At 54.1% G+C, this 23,533-nt stretch overlaps 6 protein-coding genes across 6 annotated transcripts; 3 read left to right on the top strand and 3 right to left on the bottom strand.

Moving 5' to 3' along the window:
* Nucleotides 1-483: 483 nt before the first annotated feature.
* On the top strand, nt 484-4,081 carry ACET3X_004807 (uncharacterized protein; the record flags this gene model as incomplete). Its single annotated transcript, XM_069450943.1, has 4 exons — nt 484-644; nt 695-3,321; nt 3,381-3,578; nt 3,936-4,081. The coding sequence occupies 4 exons, from the start codon at nt 484-486 to the stop codon at nt 4,079-4,081; spliced, it is 3,132 nt and encodes a 1,043-aa protein (XP_069306851.1).
* Nucleotides 4,082-4,170: 89 nt separating this feature from the next.
* ACET3X_004806 (uncharacterized protein) lies at nt 4,171-4,536 on the bottom strand (the record flags this gene model as incomplete). The annotated part of the gene is made up of 3 exons (XM_069450942.1): nt 4,171-4,350; nt 4,403-4,483; nt 4,534-4,536. The coding sequence occupies 3 exons, from the start codon at nt 4,534-4,536 to the stop codon at nt 4,171-4,173; spliced, it is 264 nt and encodes an 87-aa protein (XP_069306850.1).
* Nucleotides 4,537-4,778: 242 nt separating this feature from the next.
* On the top strand, nt 4,779-7,159 carry ACET3X_004805 (uncharacterized protein; the record flags this gene model as incomplete). The annotated part of the gene is made up of 2 exons (XM_069450941.1): nt 4,779-6,731; nt 6,782-7,159. 2 exons carry the CDS (start codon nt 4,779-4,781, stop codon nt 7,157-7,159), a joined length of 2,331 nt encoding a protein of 776 aa, XP_069306849.1.
* A 1,408-nt stretch (nt 7,160-8,567) lies between these two features.
* Nucleotides 8,568-12,721, bottom strand: ACET3X_004804 (uncharacterized protein). The gene is made up of 3 exons (XM_069450939.1): nt 12,628-12,721; nt 12,096-12,458; nt 8,568-11,775 (listed from the first exon to the last, which is right to left on the bottom strand). The coding sequence occupies exon 3, from the start codon at nt 11,760-11,762 to the stop codon at nt 9,294-9,296; it is 2,469 nt and encodes an 822-aa protein (XP_069306848.1). The 5' UTR covers nt 11,763-11,775; nt 12,096-12,458; nt 12,628-12,721; the 3' UTR covers nt 8,568-9,293.
* A 6,728-nt stretch (nt 12,722-19,449) lies between these two features.
* Nucleotides 19,450-21,181, top strand: ACET3X_004803 (uncharacterized protein; the record flags this gene model as incomplete). Its single annotated transcript, XM_069450938.1, has 4 exons — nt 19,450-19,519; nt 19,576-20,413; nt 20,463-20,659; nt 20,709-21,181. 4 exons carry the CDS (start codon nt 19,450-19,452, stop codon nt 21,179-21,181), a joined length of 1,578 nt encoding a protein of 525 aa, XP_069306847.1.
* Nucleotides 21,182-21,321: 140 nt separating this feature from the next.
* ACET3X_004802 (uncharacterized protein) lies at nt 21,322-22,467 on the bottom strand (the record flags this gene model as incomplete). Its single annotated transcript, XM_069450937.1, has 1 exon — nt 21,322-22,467. The coding sequence occupies one exon, from the start codon at nt 22,465-22,467 to the stop codon at nt 21,322-21,324; it is 1,146 nt and encodes a 381-aa protein (XP_069306846.1).
* Between the last annotated feature and the right edge of the window lie 1,066 nt (nt 22,468-23,533).

The following is a 23,533-nucleotide window of genomic DNA, read 5'->3' as shown; positions in this document are numbered from 1 at the left end:
ATGTGTTGCTTGATCTGTTCCTTGACAGTGCTCTTCGTGTCCAAGTGTCCATGTAGACATCTGAGTAGTGCTCCGCTGTGAAGACTGCTGGAAATGTCGCAAGCTGGTAATGGTTCATTGACGATGCAGGGTGGAAGGCGAGGGATGCGGATCGGCAGCGGGAGGCCGCGGGGAAGAAGCTAGGAGCTTCGAAGCGTGGTGGAGACAGCCCAGTCACCTTTCGTCATTCCCTCGCGAACACCGACTACACGCAAACGCGCGCCGACGCAGCAAACTTTACTGTCAGAGCGCCGCAATGCCCATACAGCAGCCATTCCACTTGCGTATCGTCCCACCTGACTGAAACCCGCAGCCTCACCTTGCCTTTGCCTAGCTGTTTGTGGAAGCGTCGCCTTTCACATAGCATTTGCCTCTCCGCCTCTTCCTCGAGCTATCCTCGCCAGACTCGTACACGCTTCTAGCGAGCCCTATAACGTGCCAAGGATGAAGTACACCGTCTACGACCGCTTGCTCAAGCGCGAAGTCGGACAGCAGCCCAGAAGATATTCCGACATTCGGTCGATATACGGTGACCGCAAATGGATCGACGACCTTGACATTGTGAACGAGCTAGAGGGCCACAACGGATGCGTCAATGCTCTCAGGTATGCCATTGCCCTACGTGAACGCCAGTAGCACGACCTGACTCTGCCAGCTGGTCAACCTCAGGCCGCCTGCTCGCCTCCGGCTCCGACGACCATCGCATCAACATCCACTCGTACCACCCCGAATCGTCCACCTCGCAGTTCAACCTCACTACCTCCATCGAGACGGGACACCGGTCCAACATCTTCTCTGTCAAGTTCATGCCCTACTCGAACGACCGCACTATTGTCAGCGCAACAGATGATGTCAGGATATTCGATATCGAGCACTCAGGCCACTCGGCCCTCCGGTCTACTGGCAGATCCAACAGCGGAGGGAACGCAGGCAGAGCACGCAGCAGAGTGACGCTCACTGAAGCTGATACCAACGCAAAAGCATTCCGTTGCCACACCGACACCGTGAAGCGCATCGTCACCGAAGACAATCCCTTCTACTTCCTAACGTGCTCAAATGATGGAGATGTACGGCAGTGGGATGTACGACAACCTTCAAAGGCATACCCGCCTGCACGAGACACCATGCTACCCGCTTGGGCGAGAGACGAAGACGCGTCAGACAGCATTCCGCCGCCGCTCATCTCGTATGGCCGGTACGGACTGGATCTCAACACTGTGTCTTGCTCGCCTAGTCAGCCGCACTACATCGCACTAGGCGGAGCACATCTCCATTGCTTCTTGCATGACCGACGTATGCTTGGTCGTGACATCAACGCCGAGCGGGGGTCTAGACTCTCCAGTCCAGGGAGTTGGAGTGCAAACGACGAAGAGCTGCTAGGAAAGGCAACTCAATGCGTCAAGAAATTTGCGCCTAATGGGAAGCAGCGCATGAATAGAAGAGACGGCGGCCACATCACGGCATGCAAAATCAGTGACGCCGAGCCGAATGAGCTCATCGTGAGCTGGTCCCAAGACCACATCTACAGTTTCGATATTCTGAGGGCTCCAGACGCGAGAGAGAATGTGAAACCCGTCAAGACGTCAAATAGTGGATCTAGCCATCGTGTAAAAGACACAAGCAGGAAGCGCAAGCGACCAAAGTCTAGCACCTTGTCACAAGAAGGCGTGGAGAGAGCAGAGTCAAGACCACGGACCGAAAGTGCTGATGAGGATCTGGCACTTCGAGTGACTTACGGAAACGGTCAAAGTGAAGATATCCGCATCCATCCTCCTGCCGAGAACCGCATGACCCAAGAAGAGTTGAACGATCTGCGAGCATCAGACCATTACCGCATTGCAAGTACAACTGTGAAGATAGCAAAGCGCATCTTTGAGCTTGGAGAGCTTGGCGAGTCAGGACTCCAACTTGCATGCACATCTATCGTGGGTCTGGCGCACTCAATCTTGCCCGACATGGATGATATAGACAGGACATGGGGCTATCCGATGGACCCAGATCCTGTAGAAGTTGCAGTTCAAAACAAGCTTCGCGACAGCAGAGCGGCCTCTCGTCGCTTCGTGCAAGCAGCTGGGACGTTGGCCCGCGTACTGGGCGGACAGCTCTTGACCGGGTCCAGCTCTGATGCACTGATTGCTCAGTATTTCGCGTCCATACAACCGGCGCCACGAGAACGCGAGCTTCCACAACACGAGCAGTTTGGATATGATTTCCTGAAAGCCATACTATTGTGGATCGATAGTGGCCCTGCTGCAGTTGTGGAGGGATTCTCGCGTCGCAGTGGCAGCGCTCGCTTCCCGATTCCATTTGACTCTGATTTGGACTCTATCCAGGAGCGGCTAATTCCGTATCTACTTGGATTGGCAAGCGATAATAGCATCGTCAATGTGGATGCTTCCAGATTCGAGACAGACACAACTCGGATATTGTTCGACTCTGAGTTTGAAGCTGTAGATACCTTTGGCCATGCACTTACGGTACCTTTTGCCGATCTTACTGGCGAGGGAGATTCAACATCAGAGTCGGAATCTTCTGGTGAGCCCACGCAGACTCGAGCTGCGGCGAAACGGAGATGGGTGTATCAAGTTGGGAGGGGTGTGCTCCGCAATGCAGCCAAGGATATCAAGTTTGCTTTCGTTGACCGCGCGTTCGGGGGGCAGGGTATATCGGACAAGGCGATCAGGGCGGAAGAGAAAGCGTTGAGGCAACGGCAGGAGGATATCGATCCTTCAGTAGACGAAGGGCCGGTCCGGGATGCGGAACTTGTCAGCGCAGCAGCACGAGAGAACAGCGATCGGGAAGAGGCTGGTCTGAGTGCTGACAACGCGAACGGGTCAGATTCGGTGGCTGTGGAGAGTGCCGACGAAGATGATGAAGACGAAGAAGAGGATGATGATGACGACGACGACGACGACGACACCGACGGTGACGTAGATTCTGATGATGAAGACCAGAGGGATGACGACGATGATGATTCTGACTCGGTCGACGAAGAAGGACTCCAGCGCACACGGTCCGGACACATGCTCTGGCGATCAGACTTCAGCCGCAGTCGTTACAGACGATGGAAAGTCGAGCGCGACGTTCCTTGTGTTCCTCACACACGTGTCTACACCGGCCATTGCAACGTCAAGACAGTCAAGGACGTAAACTACTTTGGCCTGCAGGACGAGTATGTCGTGAGCGGGAGTGACTCTGGGCATGTATTCATTTGGGATCGCAAAACAGCAGAGCTCGTCAACATCTTGGAGGGAGACGGTGAGGTGGTCAATGTTGTACAGGGTAAGTTTCGTATACTCGAGTATGGAGAGAAAGGAAAGAATCTAACATTGTCTGAACAGGTCACCCCTACGAACCCACAATGGCGGTTTCTGGCATCGACCACACGATCAAAATCTTCTCTCCAGACGCTTACCTCCAGCGTAACGCACGGAAAGGCGTCGGCGTGCAATCATCCGATCCAGGTTCCTTCTCCAGCCTCAACATTGGCCGCAGACGACGCAATCGCGACCCCGAACCTTCGACCGAGGCCACTGAAAGTGAGCCTGCAGTCGATGCTCCGAGTGACAGCGATGACGAGGTTGCGCCTGGTGGACTGAGCAGTCGGAAGAGGATGCACCAGAGTTATCAGATTACGAGCCAGAATGATATGGATAGGAAGGGTGGGAGGGACGATTATTTTATTAGTCAGGCAGTTTTTGCGCAGTTGGCGAGGCATATTGCGAGGGGGCAGGGTGGAGGTGGAGGGGGGGAGGGAGAAGGTGGACCGGTTATTATTACAGAGGAGAATTGTAACACCATGTAATGTAGATGGGAATGAACGTTTGAACGAAGTCATTATGCTGTTGGCGCAATTGACGTCGTGTCTGCTCCATGCTTTACTCCTATTCACATAGGTCATCTCTCGCATGCCAATGTCGCGTCGATTCCTGAGGCCAACATGGGAGGGATTGCAACGTCAAATGGGCAAGAACACAAGTCTGAACGAAACTTCAATCTTCATTCTCGCAGCCACCAAGCCGATTACATAGGCGCAATTTAATGCTGTTGCGCCATCCTAAACTTTTACTCCTATCCTGGAAGACTAAGCTCAACACCCGCGATGCAAGCGTCCGCATCCCATTCCCCTTTCTACGAGGCCTTCTTCTGCTTGGCCTTGAGCGCCTTCTTCCGGTTGCTCCTTATCATGACTACCGAGAGGAAGCTACCGACGACTGTGGTGCCGAGGATGAGGAGGATGACGGGGATGCGGATGGCCCAGACGCGTGGCAGGAAGAGAGAGTGAAGGATGTGGTCGTCGTCCACAAAGGGCTGTATATAGTTAGAACATGTTGCAGAGCCAAACGAGGGTATAAACACATACCATGAACAGAGTCCACACGGTGTAGTAGACGAAGATGGCAGTCGCTGCGACGAGCATGCTGAGACCTACAAGGCGATCGGCCTTGCTACTGTCAGTGACCATGGCCTTTCACCTGAAAGATTACAACATACCATTGTGAAGTTTGACGAAAGAGTGAACGAGTGGATTGGCTTGGAGTATTTGGTGGTTGCAATCACCTCGCTGTCCCTTCCCCCCCAAAGTCGCGCCAAGCCCAGGACCCCTGTCGGTGAAACCGCGGCCCGTTCGCCGCAACCTTGGATCGCCCAAACCGCCTGCGAGCTAAACTTTTGCGAAGCGCGTCACTCACGCCTCACCACCGACATCCTTCACCCTCGACACGACCCACTCGCCGAGCATGGAAGTCGCATCTGCCGTTCGACTGCCTTCGCCGGAGCCGGAGCCGGAGCTCGACGACGACGCCAAGGAAGTCCCGCGCAAACGCGAGCGCTCACCCTACGACGGACCGAGTGCCGGGCCATCGAAGAGAAGCAGGAGAGACGACGAAGAGGACGACCGTCGCAATGGGGGCATAGGCCGTCGCCCGGCGCCCAAGCCCACGGCCGACGACCTGCCCGAGGATGACTCGCGATTGAACCTCTTCAAGAATGCCTTTAGCGCGAACCGAAAGCTGCCCGTTGACGATTCAAAGACACGTGCGGGAGGCGCGTACATCCCTCCTGCGCGACTGCGCGAGATGCAAAAGTCGATTACCGATAAGAAGAGTCCAGAGTTCCAGCGCATGGCTTGGGAGGCGCTCAAGAAGTCGATCCAGGGTCTCATCAACAAGACGAATACGGCAAACATCAAGATGATAGTGCCGGAGCTGTTCTCGGAGAATCTGGTGCGCGGGCGCGGGCTGTTCTGCAGAGCTATCATGAAGGCGCAAGCAGCCAGTCTGCCCTTTACGCCCATCTACGCGGCTATGGTCGCTATTGTCAACACAAAACTGCCTCAAGTTGGCGACCTGCTGGTTCGACGTCTGATTGTGCAGTTCAGAAAGGGCTTCAGGAGGAATGACAAGGCTGTCGCGCTGTCCAGTACCATGTTCCTTTCGCACCTCGTCAACACACAAGTCGTCCACGAGATCCTGATCGCAGAGATCCTGCTTCTCCTGCTCAACAAGCCCTCCGATGACTCCGTTGAGATCGCAGTCGGTATTATGAAGGAGGTCGGTGCTTTCCTCGACGAGATGAAGCCTGCGATCGCCAATGCCATCTTCGACCAGATGCGCAACATTCTCCACGAAGCCGACATCGACAAGCGAACACAATACATGATTGAGGTGCTTTTCGAGGTTCGGCGCACCAAGTACAAGGACAACCCTGTCGTAAGGGAAGACCTAGATCTGGTCGAGGAGGAGGATCAGATTACCCACAACCACACGCTCGAGGGCGATTTGAAGGTCGAGGACGGTCTGAACATCTTCAAGGTCGATCCAGACTATGAAGCGCACGAGGAAGAGTACGCGAAGATCAAGGCTGAGATTTTGGGCGAAGAGGAGGGTAGCGATGAGGACGAATACACCGACGCATCGTCCGAGGATGAGGAAGACGAGGAAGTGAAGGCCATGGACGTCAAGGATCAGACCAACGCCGATCTCGTCAACCTGCGCCGAACTATCTACCTGACCATCAAGAGTAGTGGTGGTTTCGAAGAGTGTGTGCACAAGCTCATGCGCATCAATCTACCGCATGGCCTGGAAAACGAGCTCACAACGATGATCGTCGAGTGTGCAAGCCAGGAGCGCACATACGAAAAGTTCTACGGCATGATCGGAGAGCGCTTCTGCAAGCTGAACAGGATGTGGACCGATCTTTTTGAGGAAGGATTCGCGCACTACTACGAGACTATCCACCGCTTTGAAACGAATCGCCTTCGCATCATCGCACAGTTCTTCGCCCATTTGCTGGCGTCTGATGGTATCGGTTGGCATGTCTTCCAGGTGGTCAAGATGACGGAAGAGGACACCACATCCAGCTCCCGTATCTTCGTCAAGATCCTGTTTGAGGAGCTCCTAGCCTCACTTGGTCAGAAGGTGGTTGTAGAGCGCTTCAAGGACCCCATGCTACAGGACAGTCTTACTGGTATCTTCCCTACCGATGCAGACGACCAGAGCAAGACGCGCTTCTCAATCAACTTCTTCACCGCCATCGGTATGGGTGTGCTTACCGAAGGTATGCGCGACTGGCTCAAGAACAGTGCGCCGAAGCCGAAGCCACTTCCCGAGCCAGAGAGCGAATCAGACGATCGTAGTGTTTCATCGAGATCAAGCTACACTTCGAGCAGCTACTCACGATCCCGCAGTCCGGTACGCAGAAGGCGCGACGACTCGAGGTCTAGATCCAGATCTAGATCTAGTTCAAGGGGCCGTTCGTACACACGCAGCCCTTCGCCAGCCCGCAAACGCGGAGGTCGTGGCAGAAGCGATTCTTACAGCTCCCCATCCCGCTCTCGATCACGATCCCGTTCCCCAGCACCCCGCAAACTCAAGAGCAGACGCTCCTACTCGTCCTCCCTATCCCGATCACGCTCTCCGGCACCCAAAAGACGCGGTCGCAGCCCTTCATCCTCAGTATCCCGCTCCCGATCCCGCTCCCCGCCGCCAAAGGGCAAATCAACACGCCGCGGACGCAGCCCGTCTGCCTCCATATCCCGCTCTCCACCTCCGCGCCGCAGCCGAAAGTACTCGACGTCTCCGTCTCGCTCGCCATCTCCTCCACCGCGTCGCAGACGTGATTCTAGTAGTCCGCCTCCCAGGCGCAGACGCGCGTCGAGCAGCCCCCCGCCGCCATCCAAGGGGAAGGGGAGAGCGAGGGATGTTAGCGATAGTCCGCCGCCGCCGCCGCGTCGCAGGAGGGATTCTAGTAGCCCGCCGCCTGATAGAGGTGGGGATGGAAAGGGGAAAGCGATAAAGAGGGATGATAGTAGTCCGCCGCCCAGGAGAAGGAGGGACTCGTAGTTTGAGTTCTGGGGCTGGGTAGGTTTGTGACTTTGATGTGGTGATGAGGTGGAAGGGGAGATCATGGGGTTTTATGGAAATGAGCGTTGTTGTGGTTTTTTTGTTGGGGAGAAAGAGTGTATGGAATGGTAGCGTTTGTATTGTATATTTTACTGGAAGCATAGTGGCGAGATTGAGCAAAGGAAGCAAGGTGCTGTAAAATTGTGGCATCAGGTTAGGTTTATCGAATGATTTAGCTACCAGAAGGGAGATGTTATTGCATCGGCAGCCTCGTCTTCACAGTCTTTTCACATGTGCGGATACATGTTCATCTTGTTTCCTTACCGATTTTGGGTATCGTTGTGACGCTTCGCTGTGTCTGTGCGAACAGTACTAGACTAAGTGGGATTGCGGTGGTAGTTGTATGGGCGATACTATCTGTGCTCTACCTTTGGTCGCCGTGAGTATCGTTTTGGTTTCAAGAAGACGCTCAGGGTAGAGATTAATGTTCGTACCTTTCACCTCATGTCCGACTTGCTTCGCATCCACACTGCGCATCTTTGCAATCTGAGGTTAACAGTGAAACTCCCATCGACTCATCATATGAGCGAAAGTAAAAGCCCCTTTTCTCCGAATTCAATGTCCACTACCGTCGCTGAGAGCGTACACCGGTCGTATCCTTCGCGCTTCTTCTACCACGTCCTCTGTCGACACCGAACCTCGAACGAACCTGCTTTTGTGTGTGCAAGTTTACAGTTCTAACAAATTTCTCGACAGATTTTTTGCTCGCAAATGCCTAGGAAGAGTTGCACCAGCCTCACATTCAGAGTATTCAAGCGCGTCATCATCTGGGCAATGTCTCGCCTCCATACACCCACAAACTACGCTTCTCAGCACCTATGGATAACGATACCAACACCCAGCGCATCCGCGCCCGCCTTGCTAACTACGGTACCCCTTAAGAGATTGCTAAAGAAGGTTTTCGCGTTTGTCACACCAATGTTGATCAGCATGTTGAGATAGGTATGTCGTGACTGTACGGGATGCGTGAGGCCCGCACTGACATCTTGCCTCCAACGCCATCGTTGGACGAGGTCAAGAAGGCTGGTGCGACTGCAACTGCGACTAAGACGGCTGTATCTACATGTGATAGTGCTGATTCCGCATCATCAAGAATAAAACTGTTGTTCCCACCCACACTATCCTCGTCATCCTTCCCCAAAGCCAAACTCGGACGATCAAGGCGCTGAAGAATGAGACCGCCGTAACAGAAAATACTCTCGCCGAAATGCGCAACGAAACGCTCAAAATGCGCACGTCCATGGCATGTATGTAGGAGATTATTAGCAAGGAGTGCATGCATCACATCCCGAAGCAGTTGAAAAATATGTCTCATAAGACGACGATGGCAGACTTGGTGGATTGGCAGGTGAACAGTAGGGGGGTAAGGATGATTTGAAGAATACCAAGAGTGAAGAGGGAGGAGAGGTTGGGAAGGGAGAGGCCACTTGCTGCTGACAAGGTCGTTGCGTCTCCTGCCAACGACACTAAGAAGGTCGAGATTGACGAGGGGAATGTCTGAGGTGTTGAATTTGTCAAGTAAGGATGTGGTTAGAGTGTTTAGCTTTGAATCAAGACCATGTGGCATACAACTAGTAAACATGAATTGTAGATAGTCCTTGTAACACCAAGTAGTGCAGGCTATATTAATAAACATCACAAGAAAAGCCGCACATCACCAAAAGCAGACACAATTATAAACATGAAAATCCTTAATTCTAGAAGAGAAGAATGCAATCGCTAATTATCAATAGTCTTTCCATGCACACCCCACGGCACAGATGCGAGACTACACACATGAATGATGATACCAGAAATCTAATCGCATCAGGAACACTTCCCTCGAACCCATTTCATTTCCCAGCTCATCGTCTATGAAACGCGAACGAACTGACCAATGGCCGGAACACCATCGACGAGGACGTAGATGACGTAGGGACCGGCAGGCGCAATAGCCTTGTTAGGGGGCATGGTGACGGTCAAGCTCTGGGCAGTGGCACCAGCCTTGAAGCCGGTGCTGTCAAGGAAGACGGCGCGGTGACCCATGTGGACCGAGTGAGTGACGAATCCACCGTAGTAGAGCGAGATCTTGACGTTCTTGGCGTTGGCGGGAGCAGTGAACTTGATGTTGAAGGTCTGGGCGACCTTGAGGTTCTTGGACGAGATCTGGACACCAGTGGGACGGGTGGGGTTGCCCTGGAGGTAAGGGGGTGTGTAGATCTCGTTGCGGAACTCAGTGACGTAGGGGTTCTTGGCGTCAGGGTTGAGGATGGGCTGCTCGACGGGGTTGGATCCGGAGATCAGGAGGGTACCGTCGAGGAGGAGGAGAGCTACACTGTGGTAAAGACGGGCGATGGTGGAGGCAGGGCCGGTGGTGAAGCGCTTGCCCTTGGGCTGCTCAGGGTCGTAGAGAAGGACCTCGAGGGCGGGGTCCTGGGCAACACCAAAACCTTGGGCACCTTCTTGAGCACCGTTGACCCAGACGACGGTACCGTCGGGGAGGAGAGTTCCCTCGACCATACCACGGCCTTCGGGCATAGAGTCCATCTCCCACTCAGGGTCGGCATCAAGAGGCCTGATGCGACCGCAAGATGGGTCAGCAGGGGCAGTGATGTCTTGGTAAGGGCCACCACCGCAGATGACAATATCGGGGTTGTAGTCGTTGGCAGAGGACAGAGCAAGCATGACGGATCCACCGGTGTTGGGGTAGGTACGGTAAGTACCGGGAAGGTCAGGAAGCATGCGGACAACAGTGCCAGTCTCGACCTTGAAGATCTCAGCAGACTTGGAAACCTGAACGAAGAGGTTGCCATCCTTCATCAAGTGCATGAAGGGGTACATGTAGTAGGGCTGGTTCTTGCTGAGGATCTCCATGTTGAAGCTGGTTCCCTGGGGAGTACCGTTGGCGTTGAGGATCTCGTAGGTAGGGTTGTTGTTCTCGGGCTTTGAGGGGTCAAGGCCGTTCTTGGATCCAGATGCGACAAAGATCTGGTCGTTGGGCATGATCTGGACGGACGCGTACCAGCGGGGAGTGTCAAGCTGGGTACCGGGCTCAACCCAGGCCTTTCCGTCGAGGGAAGCGTCGGAAGAGGAGCGCTCGAGGAAACGGATACCGCGGAAACCATCGCCAACAGTGGGGTCAATGAAATCAAGAGGAGCGTTACCACCGAGAGAAGCGAAACGACCATCAGCAAGGAAGATGCCACCGGAGCAGAAAGCGTTGGTCTTGTAGGCCAAGGGGGCGAGCTTGCCAGTGTTGGGGTCCCACTCGGAAGAGTAGGCGTACTGGCCGTTGGGGAGCTTGAGTTCAGTGTAGTTCTCGACCTTGTCAAGGAAGACGACCTTGCCGTTGGGCATCAGACCAGCGTGCATAGCAGGGACACCGGAGCGACCCTTGAGCGCAATGCTGCCTGGCTTGGCGGCGCGAGGAGCAGGGCTGGCAGCAGGAGCAGGAACGCTGGGAGCGTTGAGGCAGGGACCGTTCTGGCAACCCTCGCCGCAGTGCGAGGTGGTGTTACCACAGTAGCCGTACATGGAGCAGCAGCTACCCTGGGCCCAGTTACCGCAGACAGTGTTTCCGAACTTGGCACCACAGCTGCCATCGGTAGTGACGACGCCGGTAGGCTTGGTGGCGGCAGTAGTCGTCGGCTTACCAAGAACTGGCTCGCCAGAAGTAGTGGTAGAAGGAGGACGGCTAGAGACAGGGGCAGGGTCGCCCTTGGCGGGGTCGCCCTTTGTAGGAGCAGTGTCCTTGCAACCGTTCTGGCAACCGTTGGCAACAAGGCAGTGGCCATCAGTGGTACCGCAGTAGCCGTAAGATGAGCAGCATCCACCAAAGGCACCGTTGGGGTCGCATGTAGCACCACCAAAGTCCTTTCCGCAGCGGCCGTCGTCCCTGGGCTTGGCAGCGCCAGGAGCAGCGGCCTTGGTGGGTTCGGGTGAAGGCTTGGGAGCACCGTTGTTGCAGCCAGACAAGCAGCCAGTTCCGCAGTGGGCAGGTGTGCTTCCACACCATCCGTACTCGGAGCAGCATGTGCCGGAGTAGACTGTGCTGTTGGGGTCGCAAAGTAGGTTGCCGTTGGCGGGACCGCACTTTCCGTCTGTAGAGTACTTGGCATCCTGCCTCTTGGTGGGAATGACGCGTAGCTGGGAGCGAGAGACGAGCTTGGAGTACTGGCTCTTGAGGTCCGGTACGCACATTAGCTGCTCACCGCAGTGCTGGCCAGTCAGGCAGCGGTTGAAGGTGTCTTCGAGGGTGCAGTTGGGGTTAACCCATTCGAAGTTGATGTTTGCGCTGGCCAAACCGGCGAGGGCGCCGAGGCCGAAGAGTGATGCCTTCATTGTGAGGTTTCACCTGTCAAAGGGATTAGAAACGAGCGTGGTAATGAAAGAGAGTATGTAAGCCAACGACGGGAGCTGGCGATCATTCGAGATGCCGTTCTGGAATGATGAGGGCAAGGGTATATGTAGGTGGAGGTGGTGAAAGGCATTGATGATAAGGGGGGCGACGCAAGGACGGTTATGTAGTTGTTTTTGAGGGCGGGCAGACGGTCGTTGTGTCGCGCGAGGTTGGTGTTGCAAAAAAGAGGCTAACAACAGCATGCACAACGACGTATTTTGGGAAGCGGCTGCAAGCTCCGCGTGGTACCGACCACTCAGAAGGAAAGTACGTACCTAGCGAAAACAAATTAAGTATTACTAGAGAGATGGTTGGTTGGAGTCAAGGCAGCTGGAAACGAGTGACAGCTGTCTCGAGGTTGGTAAAGAGCGAAAGTGCTGAGGGCAAGGTGCTTGAGATGCGCCTACAGCGATGTGGGTGGGTAGAGGAGAAGTGGGCGCGCGCAGACTCAAGTACTTGAGTTGAGAAGGCGTATACGAGGGCCGTTCAGCTATGCTAGTCATCGGCTCGGCCATTTTGCGACTGGAAAAGGAAAATTCAGGCACACAATGGGCGAATCGACCAGTAACGGTATTGCTCCAGGGCAGCCCTAACGAGGCACGAGCGCCAAATCTCCACCCTAGCAGCCAATGCCAGCCCTGTGCGGTAAGATCAGCGCGGGGATAGGCCCCGGCCAGCTGCTATTTCTGGGCGCAGCGACTGGCTCTCAATGCACTCTCAGAAGGGGAAGACGGTAATCGGCTCTGCGCTGGGCCTGATACGACCGTGTAGTGGAGAGGGAAGGAACAGCGCTCGACACTTGCTTACAGTACATGCCCTCGTAAAGGTGGGCCGCAGCAGCGAGGCTACTGAAAGGCACACGAGGCTCGGGGACCACGCCGGACGCCAGCAAAGGATCGTCCTGCCACCGTTGAAGCGCTGTCACCAAGCCGACGGCGATACTCAAGCCTTTGCTAACGCTAGATAAGCCTTTGCGAGTCGGCCGCACGGCGTCGAGGAGATTGCATTCACGGCACGCCTAGAAATGCTCTTGCCCGAAACGGGAACAAGCCACGCTTCCAACCCCACAGATCGGTCACATTGGGCTAGCGTGGCAGCGCCTCATCCTGCGTCAGGGGAAGGCACGACCAACGCGTCCTCCAGTACCAAGACTGGTCCAAGACTTGTGCTGCGGGTTACGTCAAAGAAACTCTTCGCCGAGCAAACCCTCAAACGTTGGATATACACACGCTCAGAGTCTGAGTCTGCTGACGCCCCTCAAAGACGCCGGCGTCCACGCCTTCCGGCGGGCCTTCTGGAAACCCTCGACACTCCCGTATTCCCACACACACCGGCCATCCTTCTAGCTCAACAAGTGGACCATCTCCATCACGACCCTGCCGCGAGACCCAGAGACGGCACAACGTGACAAGCTTTGGTAGCATCCGTACCGTCGGTTACAGGCAACTATGATGCAAGCAGATCAAGTTCATCTCTCCCCGTCCGCGTATCGCCATATGAGCTCTTCGTAAGGAAATTGCCTGCGAGCACATCACGGCAGACGCTCACGCCACCTGCCAATTTCATCTCACCCACCGTGCTTCACCTCTCGCACCCCTATGCCTGCTGTCAACGCCCGGAGCAACACCGAGAGTTGGGACAGTTGGCCGCTCCTGCTGTGCTGACCCTCCCCCACCAAGGCCTAGCAGCCACGCCGTGCCGCCCTCCTTCCAACACCGCCACCACCTTTGCACTCATCGCCAACACCCCCAAGGCGGATGCAAAAACTCTCAAGACATTTGCCGACATCCGAGCTTGGCTGCCACGTTTGCCATGTACCGCTTGTTTTTTGTCTTGTTTCCCCTTGGTATGTATCACATTCACGACGCTGCATATCCAACTCGCCAAACCACCCAGCTTAACCCGTTTCGTACAACGGCCCAAACACGATCATCTTATCTCGTTTTTACACCTCGGGCTGTCGCGTCCCCGCGCCTTTTTATTCCCGCATGCCGTATGGTTTTCGGTAGTTTGACTGCCCATCTGCCCGTCGAAGCATCCGTTGCGATAGTTTCAGTCCGTCGACGCTGGACCTCGAGCTATTGAATGGCTTGCGACTAGCCTTGAGCTTGCATAACCATGCAACCAACAACCATCAATTGGGCTTCTGGTCTACAAGATCGTGATAGCCGCCTCGTATCGATTGTGGATTGTGACGTAATTTTTCTGTCAGTTCTGCAAAAACGATGAACAGATGGTGCAGTAGTTGGCAAACAAGTAGGGTCTGCAGTGCCATTCACCCAAGACGAGTCCTCCACCAACAAGGTCTGTACGTGTCTGCTGCCGATACCAATATTGTAACTCCGGATGAAGCGGCATCGAAGCAGTCCAAAGTTTGCACCATCTTATGCGAAGCTGACATGACTTTGACCAATTCATTTCCTAGCTTACAGCTCCTGTGTATACCTGGCGCGCAGTGCATCAGTACCGTAAGCATTCGTACCAGAGTATGTTCACCTGTTGGGCCATCAAGAAACAGGGATAACATTTAACCTTTACTCACCAAGGTGCACTCGGCCGAACACAACATATCAACCCTGACATCCTGCCCCTGATAACTGGTAGCTGACAGGCACACTGCCACACTCAAAACGATTGTAGACGCGTCCGCCACCTGTACCACACACCTTCGACGTCGACTTCGCTCGCCGCCCTCCACACCGCCGCTTAAGATGTAAGAGCGCATACCAGCCATTTCGAAGTCGTATCGTCGCGTTCCTCTAGCCCATCCCAGTACCCATCCTGCGTTTAACAGATTACTAAACCCAACGACAGTGTACAGCCAACTACTCGAGTATCCATCAGGTCCATTATCTTACCGCCATCGTACTCCCCAAACACCCTCGAAGTGATCAGGCTGGAATGGGCAAGACCGCCCAACCGAAGCCTGTGTAACACTCGCCTACAACTGCTCAGTGCTGCGAGACGTTACACACTGAGCGTCGCGTCTAAGCAAAGATTGATTGCAGACATGATTGCGAGCAGACCGCCGCACAATTGGAGCCACAGCATCCGCATCTCGGAGAACACAAGATTGATCAGATGCCCACGGCTTCGGCTCCTACTTGGGAGGGTCTGCTGGTGAGACGCGTAGATGGTGGAACCGTGACGGGTACACGGGTCCTGCGTCTGAATCTACACGAAACGGTCGTTGGTTGTATGCTAGGTACGTGTTTTGATCAAGGATTGCTCCGATGATGATGTTGGTTTGCATCATTGAGGTACTGCGATATCGACATCTCACTGCTTCCATTCAACCGCAAACCTACCTCATCACATTCTTTCCCATTCCACTGCGCACTCACTGCCTTATTGCATAACACCCCCAGCGCAATACCCCCGCCTGGTAACGCCAGTCACATACCCACATCAGCGCCTTCCACAACATCCTCACCTACCCCTACCTAGCTAAGCGCCTACACATCCAAGCCAAGCACATCCAGCCGCGCGCTCCCGCCTGATCACCCGGTAGCTGGTAAAATATGCGGGTAGCCCGGCGGTGACCAAGCGCTTCGTCATCACAGGGTCATTCGTCAGATGGCGATGTCGGTGTGGGAACGTGCAGCGAGGGCGTTTGGCGGTGGGAGAGGGATGTGATACCAGGAAAGAATTGGGAAGCTGGTAGTGACGGATGAAAATGGCTCGGAGAGTGAGGATTGAGTGATGCGCGACCGTGGGTGAGTTTACTCGACGTTTTTGTTGCGCGGTTGTGGGGGAGAGCGATGTGTTGTTGGGTGGTAGTTTGCGAGACTCAAACTCACTATCTGCGCATCTATCTGGATCTTTACGTTATAGCTCATTATGAATTATGCTTGATTATTTATATCGGCTTCGCAATTTACGGCCTTTGTTAACTCAAAGATATGTAGAGAAAGAAACCACTGTAGTAGTGTCGTGTACCACAATCACCACAAATCCAACCGTTATGCCAACACACCTGGTATCATCCCTCATCTCCCACGCAACCCCAAACGCCATGCTCGAACATACAACAAAGGAAAAAAAATCGCAGCCTGTACAAACTCAACCATCATTGTCGCTCCGCCCACAACTAATCACCCTAATGAAGCCACTCGGTTTCTTCTTCGCAGCCTGCCGCTCCACATCCCTCTTCACCGTCCTCGCACTCTCCGCCACCACCTCGACCCTCGCCCTCTCCAGCCGCTGATCCTCCTTACTCGTACTCTTCCTCCCCTGTCTCGGCGTCTTCACAGGACTAGTACCCGGTCTCGTCGGTTCACAATCACTCTCCGTACTATCCATGCTACCTTTCCCCCCTTCCCTGGCACCGCCACCACCAGCCCGACTCTTGACTCTGCGCCGCCCCATCCATCCCGCGAGTCCGAGTCTGTCTTCGCCGTCGCTATCCCAGTCGTCCCACGCGCTCGTCGGGTTCTCGCGTGCGGTGTCGGTCTGGCTCAGGCTGGGGCGGGATGTGGTCATGGTGGATGGGAAGGGGCAGAGGGTGCTGTATTCTGATAACGCGACGCTATCTGTGCGCGCGTTTGGACCTGATGGTGTTGATAAGAGAGGGTTTGCGAGACTAGAGCGGCGCGTGGAGCAGCGAGACTGCGCGGTCCATGGGGGTGGTGATGTGGGGGTTATGGGGGGTGAGTTCATGGCCGAGCGCGGTACATGTGGTTGTTGTACAATCTGTAGACGAAGCAGAGGCTCATTGGGGTCAACAAGGGACGTCTTCCTCCTGCGCCCGAGGTCTGAGAGCGACTCGAGGTCGGGTGGTGGCTGGAGTGCGGAGAGCCGGAATGATGGATCTGAGATGTGCGCTGGCAGTGGGCAATATGAAGTTCGTCGTGATGATGCTGATGTCGGAGTGATGACATCATCGTTCAGTGAGTTCTTGCGGAGTTTTTGGAGGTCAGTAGAGGCAAAGTTACGCGCGGCAGGGCTGAGAGGCGGCGTTGTTTCGCCATTCGCGGACGGTAGGAAGATGGTTCTTGTACAGACTTCGCATACCCCCGAGGTGTAGGTAATGGGGAGCGTACACGTCTTGCAGATATCCACTGTCGTTGAAGTCATTGCGGCACGGCCACGTTTGAATTTGAAGTCGAAACTGGGCCGCGACGGTGACCCTTCCTCTGGTCGATATGCTCTGCTGTTACTTGGTATTGTTAAAGGTGGAGGTTGTGAAGGCTTTGTATTCCTTTCTCTCATCTTCGCTGTCTCTACGGCTTGTCGCTCGTACTTGTCCCAGAGCTTCGCTGTCTTCGCTGGTGTACCTGGTGGTGGTCGAGGATGTTTGAAAGGGGACTCGCTTCTTGCGGGTGGTGCAGCTTCGTTTGGCGCGAGTGTGGTCATGGTGGAGGTGGCCATATCGTGACTGTGTAATGTATTGGAGATGACTACAAGCGTGAGGAAAGGGATTTGTGAAGCCTATGTATACGAGGAAACCCTGACAAAAGCTTGGGTTTCGCATACGATATATACTTGTACAAGTCCAGTGTATCGGGGCCTAGGCGGTGAGACACTGTGTTTATCAGGTTATAGGTCCGTCCCAAACAAGACACCAAGATCTGGCGGTGGCGGGGATAAAGATACTTTGGTGTAGGCTAGGATTAAACGTTACGTTGCGCCGCATCCTCGGATTAGACAGCGCTGTACACTATTGATCGTCACTCGATGAGCGTGCAGTAGCAAGCAGATCTCCACGTCTCTTTGGTTACGTAGCGGACGTGCGATGTGTGCCTGGCCCAATAGGCGCCACGCAGTGCAACGCAAGGCGTCACTGTGATCCCGATGTGGTAGGGGTCTTGGGCGAAAAGAAAAGAAACAAGGGAGCATTGTCTTGTCAGCATGCTACTGGCGCCATTGGCGTCTGTCGAGAAACGCTCCAAATCACTGACGATATGCCTGCGTATGCAGGATGATTTGCCGTGCGCGCGTTAATGATACGGGTGATCTCCCTGCCGGACGCCACGGCAAATCGGACCATGGGCATTAGATTCGCTCTTATCATTCAGCAGAGAGGCCGCAGCACTCGAGATTATTTTTGGGGCTGTAGAGGATGTTGTGGGCATTGTATTGGATTTCATTGTTGTCGTACAGCATGACTGGGATGTAACTCGATATACCTAGGTGCGTTCCGAGGTTCCTTCGTTGTCCTAGGGAAGGGAAAAAAGGATTGCGCATGAGTTGTTTCGCATGTTAATGGGAAGGAGGATATGACGAAGAGGCGTTTACGGCCTCATGACGAACAGTCGCATAATTCGAGACGAGACGCAACCCTCGAAGGAAAAAAGGAGCTGTCGTGAGCAGTAGAGCGATGGCTGGAATATCGAGGCTTGGGAAAAGGACAACATCTGCATCGATGTGCCTATTGAATATTGACCATTCGATCTGTCTATACTGCACTGTCAGTGTCATGCTGAGGTCGGCGTTCAACGTTACGTTGCGGAAGCACAGCTTCGAGTCCCGTTCACATTCGTGTCATCGAGCGTCTCAGCACCAGCCACACGACGACCGCCTCAGCAGCAGGGGTTGAGAACGTGGGCGGAGAAGTCCGGATCAGTCTACTGTATAACGTCTTGGACTAGTTACGGCGCGTGGGAGAAGGATGAGGTTGTGGTTCCAAGTTTTGCATTCCCCGCGGCTCTCACGCTGCTGGTCTTGGCGCAGATTAGCGAAGCGGGACGGGATGGCGCCGCAACCAACAACAAGCTGCACGGCTCGTCCGGGCTCGTCGCCTTAGCAATCGATAACTCTCCGACACGACGCAAGCTGTTTCTCGTCGCGCTGTCGGAGAACCTCAGCTCAGCTCTCGAGCACTTGGGGGATCGCGATAGCATATTGCACCTGGGCACGGTCTACTCGTCTTTCATCGCTAGGCAGGCCCAAGGGGTTGCGGGCGTTCACGGGCTTGAGAAAGCAAAGGGTCAACGCATGGCGACGCAATCTTGCAGCATTGCGATGACTACGGATCGTGTATGTGTGCGACAGGGACCCGCATGGGCTTCCAGTGTGGTTATTGACCCCGACATCGATATCTGCACTACCATCGACTGATCAGTTCATCCGGACCAAGACACCAGGCAATCTCAGCACAAATCTGCGCTACTGCGACGCACTCCGGCACCTGCTATTGCACTTGTTCGTTCCTTTTGTCCACTCGAGCGCATTCAGCATCGACTCTAGCCGTCGATCACATAAGGGCGCAGGATTGCAACCGGCCCCGCACGTCCCGACACTGCATGAACGTTCATCATGTCAGCATCGGATAGTGTCCTCGACCCCATACTAACCATGTCCATCCGGCCAACCAAAGAAGCAAACACACCAACACTGCAGCAATTGTATATCAACACAGTTAGGCTCCTGCAGCGCGTGAGAAGTTAGCAGTCGACTCGGACCATAATCTTGTCTTGCACGCACGGAACTCCACATACATAGCTTTGAGTCCGACCACAATGTCAACAATGTTCATCATCTGCTCCAGTGCATACTCCATGTCGCCGATGAGCAACAAGCCCAAAAGCGATCGCGACGCAACTGCTTGGTTTTGGTCCTGGGTGTCTGTCTCCTACCCGAACTAAAGGATCGCGTTCGCTGCTGGTTTCGCAGGGACTTTGAGTAATCATGATGGGATTTAACTTCGTTTGCCTGCGAGATCTGGATCGGACGGATGGTACGGTGGTGCTACAGCAAGGTACGGTTTTGGCGATGCTCGTTAAGTTGTTTGCGAGGCTGATTGTGCGCATCTAGCTGGATATGATGAGAGCGCGCCAGCAGACATTATTCTCTATCCTCAACCCTCGCCGGTCGATCCCAATGACCCTCTTCGCTGGCCCCGATGGAAGAAGCACGTCGCGTTCGCTTCAGTTTGCGCCTTCACGTTTTTGACCAACTTCGCTCTCGGAGGCTTAGCACCAGCGTTCTACATCCTCTCGATCGAGTTTGACAAGTCAATGGACGAGACCTCGCATCTGCTCCTGTACCCCATTCTGGTATTGGGCGCGTTCAACTTTTTCTGGGTGCCGGTCGCCAACTACGTCGGGAAGAGGCCAGTCTTCGTATTTGCCAGTGCCCTGCTATGCGCATGCTACGTGTGGGGTGCCATGGCAAATTCCTTCAAGAGCCTCTTGTGGAGCAACATCATCGCGGCATTTGCAGGGTCTTCCACAGAAGCTTTGGGCGCAGCAATTGTCAACGACCTTTACTTCTTGCATGAACGAGGCAGTAAGATGGGCATTTACATGAACGCGATTGCAGGAGGCAACACGTTGGGACCGTTGATCTGCGGCTTCATCGTAACGAACCTCAGCTGGCGCTGGCACAAGTGGATTGCCGTCGTTCTGACTGCGCTGAATTTTCTCGCAATCCTATTCTTTGTCCCTGAAACGCGTTACACGCGCGAAGAGATTAAAGGCGTCGGTGTAGCAATCTGCCCATCGAGCGACAAGATCGTCATGGCAGACGAGCAATACCTCCGGCCAAAGTCCAGCAACCGGATCCTGCACCAACATGCGAAGAACACTTGGGCACGGGAATTGAGTCTATGGAGCGGAGTTTCGGATACGAGTCTACCGAAAATGTTTCTAAGGTACTGATAGGTTGATTCTGTTTGAAAATATAGTACTGACGTCGAGTAGGCCGTTCCCGATGATCGTATATCCTGCGGTCATATACGCGTTTCTCTGCTACTCCATCTCTTTAGTACTCACTGTCGCGGTCAATATCCTCAACCCATTTGTGCTGCAAGCACAGCCATACAGTTGGAGCCCGCAGATCAATGGTCTCATCAACATACCGGGTATTCTGGGCAACTTGATTGGTGCCTGGGCAGGAGGTGAGCAGCTCAGCTGAACTACGATGAAACGTGTGCTGACTGAAGCTAGGAAATCTCGTGGACATTTGGTGCAAGCGACGGACACGAAAACTGCTCGGCATCTACGAGCCAGAAAGCAGGCTCTATCTGATTGCTATTCCGCTCGTGGTCACGACAGCAGGCTGTCTCGTATTCGGCTACGGTGTGCAGAACCACCTATCATGGCTATCGCTCTTCTTCGGTTACGGCATGATTTCGATCGCCTTGACTGCCGTACCAACAATCACAATGGCGTATGTCAGCGACTGCGCATTGCCGGTCAACTCGGACGTTCTACTACTAGTAAACGGACTGAAGAACATTGTGGCTTTTGGCTTTCTCTATGGTGTGGTACCATGGGTTGAGGAGGCGGGCTATGTGAACAGTTTTGGTACCATGGCCGGTGTCTTTGCTAGCATAGTTGGCATTGGTGCTGTAGTGCTGGTCATCTATGGCGCTGCTGTACGCCACACTTCGGCACAATGGAAGGTCATCCTGGAATGAGCTACGCGTAGACACCAATGTAATGTGTAGTAGAAAGCCTAGTAAGCACGTGTAAGAAGCCGTGCAATGCATCGAACCGTTTTGGAATACATGCTGTAGTAGATGCAGCACAAAGCTTACTCGCTGTGCATGTGAGATTGCTACGTAGCTTGAGATTTTGCTTGGGATCGCTCTATGAGTTTGGTGTGCATCTTCTCGATCTCGGGGATGATGAGAGATTCGATTTCCAACGACGGCTCACCCTGCGGTACCCCTTTCTCTGTTGCGATGGACTCGCTCGCCTGAGCGTCCTTTTTTGTCATGGGATCGGCTGACCCGACGAGTGAAGGCATGCCCGACAAACTCTTCGTCCTGCGGCTAGTAGGTACGCGTATCCATTTCTCGCCATCGAGAACTGAGACAAATACAACTTCCCATTTTCGAGTAAGCAGTAAATTTCCGATGACAAGGTGATGCGAGTATTTGTTCAGCGCGTATTTGGCCTTGGTGACCAACAGGGAAGGATCAGTCTCGAGCTTGAAACTTACGATCATGGCGTCGGGCGCCCAGCCATCTACGAGCTGTTTGAGGAACTTGGGGACAGGTTCCAGATCGATAATCAAGCTCTTGCCCTCGGTACGCGCGGCTGGTGGCTTTGCATGGCCTCCACGAGTACCATCTGCGGTCTGGTGAAACTCTTCATTTGACTGTATCTTGTGCTCGACCATGCGGTCCTGTGGCACGAAAAAGTCGGACACGGCGGCAGCCAAGTAGAACATGGCTCTCGGCCCAAGCGGACGCATAAGCTGCGCAACCTCGCGCAGATTCCATAGGTACTCGGTGATGGTCACGTAGGACAAGATCAATAGCTTGTTCTCTCGCTTGACATCGGTGTACTGCCGCAGCACGCGCAGCATCTGATCCTGGTGTTCTTGATTCACCACTACTTGTCCATTCTCCTCCTTCATGTAGTCGAGGAAGGAGCGTGTGTTGTGCGAGTAGTGCCGCGAGAAGGGCAGGAGCGAGAACTGGCGGTGCAGGAAGATGACGGCATAGCCATTCTGGAGGAAGTATTCGGCGCTCGTGGCTCCCCGCGTACCGGCAGAGAAGTTGTCGATGTAGCGGACTGTCTGCTGTTCTAGCGGTACTGTGGTGCCACCCGAAGTGACGAGGACGACGCGGCGACCCTCATCGGCATGGCGCGCGATGAATTCGCGCGCAAGAGTCGTGTTCGCCTTGAGGTCTTTGGGCGGCGGCTCGTTGGCGAAGTAGTCGCTCTCTGCCTGTTGTGCGCTCGAATCCGTCATGATGGCATGATGGAGTTGTCCGCCGGCTGCAAAGGAGCTGAGCCATTGTCTGGCGGGGTAGCTCCGGGCGGACCTCCACCTCCCCCCTACCTCTCTTGCTGAGTAAGGCATGCATGGTACATACCAACTTCAGGCGACATATACAGCTTATCAGCCTTCACTTCGCATCACAACGGCTTCAAGTCTACGATCAAGGTGCATAGCTATTAGGAGAGACCATCTTTGAGAAGTCTTCCGCGGAGCGCCCTCGTACGAGAGCCCCCGAATTGAGGAACCACGACGCCGAGTTCGTTTCAAAACGGAGATGGAGTGCCTGACGGCTTCGAGTTCCGCTGGACAACGGGATAATCTCTTATCCGTACCCCTAGGATAGCTGGATCTCGTCCGTGTCGGAGTATCCGAGATATCCAAGATCGTATTCCATGCTACCATCGTAGCGTCGCCAAATTAACTTGGCACCTGGAAAGTATATTTGACTTCGATTTCAACTGCCTCACAAGCTAAGCAAAGATCGATTCGTCTACACAATATAGTGGTGCAGATAGTTTCACGGCTTGTACCATGAGGAGTGTACAACCTTGGAATACACAAATTCTAACTCGCCTGATTGACAAGTATTGATTCTAACGTCATAGCTGGATGAGGGGTTCCACAAGCAGTCCTATTGATTACCAGTAGTAGGACGTAGTGCGTGATACACAAGCGATTCAAGCTAAATGTGTGCCATGCTCGTAATCGCAACATATAACGTTTGATTTTAGCTCAAACCATCTGGTCCACCACGCGTGTAATGGCGCTGGGTCTAGATGATGACACTTTTGAAGCACGTTGAAAGTGGTGTATCAAACTCTGGTTCTCTGTGGATAATTTGGGCGTATAGCGTATTCCAAATGCTTCTTCTTATTCAGACACTGCTGTCCGAGACTGTAGTGCTTTGGTTCAGTATGCAGGCCAAGCTGACGTTGTTCTTGTAGAACAAGCCAGATTGCGGAGGGCGGGGCGGGGAAGACAGGAAGATATGCCGTCCGAACTATAAATGATGATCAGGGTGCCGTACGACAGTGGA

The sequence above is a fragment of the Alternaria dauci genome, chromosome 4 (assembly GCF_042100115.1).
Source record: "Alternaria dauci strain A2016 chromosome 4, whole genome shotgun sequence".
Lineage (NCBI taxonomy): Eukaryota > Fungi > Ascomycota > Dothideomycetes > Pleosporales > Pleosporaceae > Alternaria > Alternaria dauci.
The sequence above is the reverse complement of the archived record's forward strand: the minus strand, read 5'-3'. Positions and strand labels throughout refer to the sequence as shown.